Below are 4,514 nucleotides of genomic sequence, written 5' to 3' on the forward strand. Positions count from 1 at the left end.
TTCCCTCCTCCTCCGTCCTCTCTCTCTCTCTCTCTCTCCTCCCTCACTCTCTCTCTCTCTCTCCTCCCTCACTCTCTCACTCTCTCTCTCTCTGTACCTCTTCCTTCCTCCCTGTCACCTCCAAGTGATAACTATGATCTCCTCTCTACTCTTCCTCCTCGTCTCTGTCTCTGTCTCCCAGCATCCCTATCCTGTTTTCTCACCCACTTCATCTTACTTCTTTCTTATCCCTCCTCCTCCCTCCCTTCTCCCTCCTCCCTCTTCCCTCCCTCCTCCCTCCTCCCTCCTTCCTCCTCCCTCCTCCCTCCTCCCTCCCTCCTCCCTCCTTTCTCCTCCCTCCTTCCTTCCATTCACCCTCCTCCCCCCTCTCACCTTCCCCCTCCCCCGCCCTATACTAAGGATTATCCTCCCTCCGTACTGCCTTCCCCCTTTCTTTCTTCTTCTCCTCTCCGTGTTATGATAGCCCTACTTTTACCCTGCCCCTCCATAATCGTTTAAAATAAGAAAGAAAATAAGCGTTCCTTGTTCCTCCTTATCTAATTTCCCTTTAAACAACTTTACCTTCTCCTCCTCCTCCTTCTTCTCCCAATCACACGTGCTCTCCTTTTCTGCTCACTCGCCCCTACAGCGGCACCTCGCTGGCAGTGGCGCCACCTGTGCATTGCCTGTAGCGCCATCTACGTTCTGTTTTTGCAGATGGTCGGGGCATGGATGATTGGATCGCGCAGCATGGAGATTCAGCCGAGCAGGGACCGAACCCACAGGTCTTCCTCTCTGGTAACTACGCCTCCATTTTCTTCTCCTCCCCTCCCTGTACACACACACACACACACACACACACACACGCACGCACGCACGCACGCACGCACGCACGCACGCATGCACGCGCGCGCACGCACGCACGCACGCACGCACGCGCACGCTCACGCACATGCACACACACAAACACACGCACACGCACTCGCACACACGCACACGCACACGCACACGCACACGCACACGCACACGTCATGTTGGTATCGAGCGGTATACGCTTACCGTTCTTACGCCTGCGATCGGAACGCCATGGATCGCGTTCCGTCAGAACTCGTGTGGCGAGACGAAAGCGCGTCGTCAGCGCATATTAGGTCGCGCTCGCGTCAGATAAGCGACCGCATTTTTGAAGCATACTAAGTTTTACGAATTCCCCAGATACGTCGCGGTATGGTGGTATCTGCTTAATATCCGGCGAGGTTGTCGTCGCGGTTGCAATCGGTAGGCGCACCAAGTACAACGTGCGCAATTTATACCGCACCTACCGAGTCCGCAAAACTGCCTGTGGTCCACTCGGGCTTGGCATCGTGCGCGCTGCTACCACCGGGTGGCGTAAACATCGAGGTTGAAGGATGGTGGGAGGCGAGAAGCCGTAGCCGAGCCACACCCGAATTCTCGAGCCATTATTTGGACTCACAGCCCTAGCGGGCCACCGTATTTGGCTAGCCGGTTTTATATGTTCAGGACGACGTCGTTAGATACACCCAGCGGGGTATGCAGCCATAGTTTGCTGGCAAGAGGTGTGGCGTTGCGGCCGGTTTCGCAGTGGCCAGTGTACCTCTTGGGTCCGCCGGGCGCCACGGCGCCTGACGCATTTCGGCGCTTTGTAGTCATCTGCAATCCCCATCAACTACGGCGCCGACAGCCGCGAGGAGTGGGAAGCGAGGACGCGCACGGGGCAGGCCGGAGGGACACTGGCTACGTAGCTGCACCGCAGAGGAAGCCGGTGAACGACATGAGCCACCACGATCGAGTCATCAACCGTGCCGCCGTGATGGCTCCCGAGTTCGCGTGAACAATGCAGCCGCAGCCAACGTCGGCATGCCGTCCGCGCGCCCAACCCAGGGTTTAGCGACCCGAGCAACACCTACACCACGCACCGAGCGGTGTGACGGGTAGGCGAGGCTTAGACTCCGACGCGCTTGCGGGACGCGGGGGCCACGAGCGACGGGATACGTAGCCGAGCAGCTGAGCTCTACGCCCCCGTCGAGGCGGAAGGCGTACGCATCCCGCGCGATCAGCGCACACCAGCCACACAATCCAATGCCAGACGGAATCTAAACTGCGATCGTCCGGCGTGTAACCGCGAATGCAGCGAGTAGTATAGTATTGGTGTGGTTGTGGTCGTGGTGTTATAGATTTAAGTAATTGTTTATGCGCAGGTGGTGGAACGGTCAGAAACTAGGTATAAGCGCGGGAACGCGCTATGCTTCACGGCATATGGCGATTTTGTTGTTGGTTTTGGCGTGGTATTTACTTGTAATAGCATATTTGAAGTTTGCTGGTAATTATTGACAGATATGATATTAAACTGGTCACACGTTATGTGCCCAATCCGTAGTCGTACTACAGTTAGTCGCCGAATAGACGACGCTTTGCAACGTGCCGGTATCGACGCTGCTGCAACAGCTCGACCCTAATTTTTGTTTTATATGATCGGGGCGATCACAACTTTCTTTTATGGGGAGTAAGTGTAGCGATCGTTTTGCGGCTAGCAGCTCATTAAGCTAAGCACATTGCGAGCGGGAAAGAGAGTAGGCAGCAGCGTAGCGTTGCGCAGTGGCTATAGGTGTCGAACGGTGACTTTTAGTTCAATGGGTCACTTAAGAGATGAGAGAGCGGGGTACGGTGGCACGCGACACTGATGGGATGCGGCGCCTCGCTAAAGCGGGGGGTCGGCAGAATAGGAACGCTGGAACAGCCTAAGAGGTGACAGGAATATGGCCTCGAATGAAAGGGGCAAGGCAGGAATCGCCGGCGTATAAAAAGGGAAGCGGCAACGCGACACGAGGAAGCCTAACTTCTCTGTCCGCCGGTGTCCTACCTGTCCTCAGTTGTATTCGTAGGCGCTACGTGTGTTGTTATTACCTGTTGTTGAATGACGACCAATACAGTTGTTTGTGGTTATCGTTACGTTCGCTGCTAGTTGGCGTTTGCGCTTATGTCTACGGCGCATCCTGTTACATCGTGCTAGGCTAACCATATCTGCACCATAGCCACACCTAGTAAGCCCGCACTTACACGGGCTACAATATCTTTGTTTGGGCAAAAATTTATTTTAATTGTAGAGCGTGTTAAGCACTAGTTTTGCAATAAAGCCTATTATGGCTATCTATCTATCTATTTATATTATTTTGTCATAGTGAGGACTTGATATCTAGATATTAGATGCCCCTGATTCGTGCCCTCCCCCTCGCCTCCCTCGCTGCGCCTTCTCGCCTGTCGTCTTTCTCTCGCCGTCTCGCCTCTCTGGCCTGCATCCTGCTCTCCCGCACCCCCTTTGCTGGGCCTCCGCTCCCCTTCTTCCTGCCTTTCCTCCCTCGTCTGTCCACTCCATCCTCCCTCTGTGCCCCTGTCTGCTCGCCTCCCTCACTGCCCCTCTCTTCCCTCCTTCCCTCTTGTGGCCTCCTTCTTCCCCGCTCTCCCGCCACCTTCCCTCTCTGCCGCTCCTCTACCTCTGTGCCCTCTGACTGCTCCCTCTCCTCACGCCCCTCTCTCCCTCTCGCTTCCCTGCTCGCGCTCCTTTCTTCCCCCTCTCCCACCTGCCCTGCTCTCTCCTCACTGCCCCGTTCCTCTTCCCCTCCTGTGCTTTCCTCTGCCATTCGCCCCGCCCGCGCCCGCCCGCGCCCCCCCGACCCCCCCGCCCACGCGCCGCCGCCCGCCGCGCCCCGCGCCCGCCGCCTCGCGCCCGCCGGCCCGCCGCGCCCGCCCGACCCCCGCCCCCCGGCGCGCCGCCCCCCCCGGCCGCCGCGCCCCCCCGCGCTCTTTTGCTCTCCCCCACATTCTTCTCACTGGCGCCTCCCCCTCTCCCCCTCCCCTCTCCGCCTCCCCCTCCCCCTTTGTTTACTACTTACATAGCTGGGGCTGTAGAAGGTCGGTCATCTTGGGGTGATCCCAGTGTGTGGTCTCTGTCGTGTGACTGCGAAATAGAAATGTGTGATTAACTCGAAATGAACAGAGAGTGATCTATGTAGAGAGGAGAGCACTATGATGGAGAGAGAAGAGAGAGAGAGAGAGAGAGAGAGAAGAGGGGGGAGAGAGAGAGGAGAGGAGAGAGAGAGAGAGAGAGAGAGAGAGCGAGATGAGAAGAGAGGAGATGACAGATGAAGAGAGAGAGAGAGAGAGAGAGCAGAGAGAGAGAGCAGAGAGGGGGAGAGAGAGAGAGAGAGAGAGAGAGAGAGAGAGAGAAGACAGAGAGAGAGAGAGAGAGACAAAAAGAGAGAGCAGAGAAAAAGAGAGAGAGAGAACTAGAGAGCAAAAAAAAGAAGAAGAGAGAGAGAGAGAGAACCTGTGAAGATTTACTTACTTTATGAAGTAAGGGCAACAGTTGTTCCCTGCTACTGCTCTCTCCCAAGGCTGATCCACCGATGCTGCAAACACAAAGCGCAACAACCAAACTGTTTATCCTCAACACAACGCAAGCCAACCGAAGCAACTAGCATACGATTGCTTGTGTGTGTGTTGTGTGTATGTGTGTGTGT

At 56.1% G+C, this 4,514-nt stretch overlaps 1 protein-coding gene across 1 annotated transcript; it reads left to right on the forward strand.

Moving 5' to 3' along the window:
* Positions 1-4,058: 4,058 nt before the first annotated feature.
* On the forward strand, positions 4,059-4,244 carry LOC106819695 (putative uncharacterized protein DDB_G0271982; the record flags this gene model as incomplete). The annotated part of the gene is given in 2 exon segments (XM_014824295.1): positions 4,059-4,151; positions 4,206-4,244. Coding segments are annotated over 2 exon segments (132 nt in total), but the record flags the coding sequence as incomplete, so codon positions are not given.
* Between the last annotated feature and the right edge of the window lie 270 nt (positions 4,245-4,514).

This window comes from Priapulus caudatus, unplaced genomic scaffold, assembly GCF_000485595.1.
Source record: "Priapulus caudatus unplaced genomic scaffold, Priapulus_caudatus-5.0.1 Scaffold4065, whole genome shotgun sequence".
Classification (NCBI taxonomy): domain Eukaryota; kingdom Metazoa; phylum Priapulida; class Priapulimorpha; order Priapulimorphida; family Priapulidae; genus Priapulus; species Priapulus caudatus.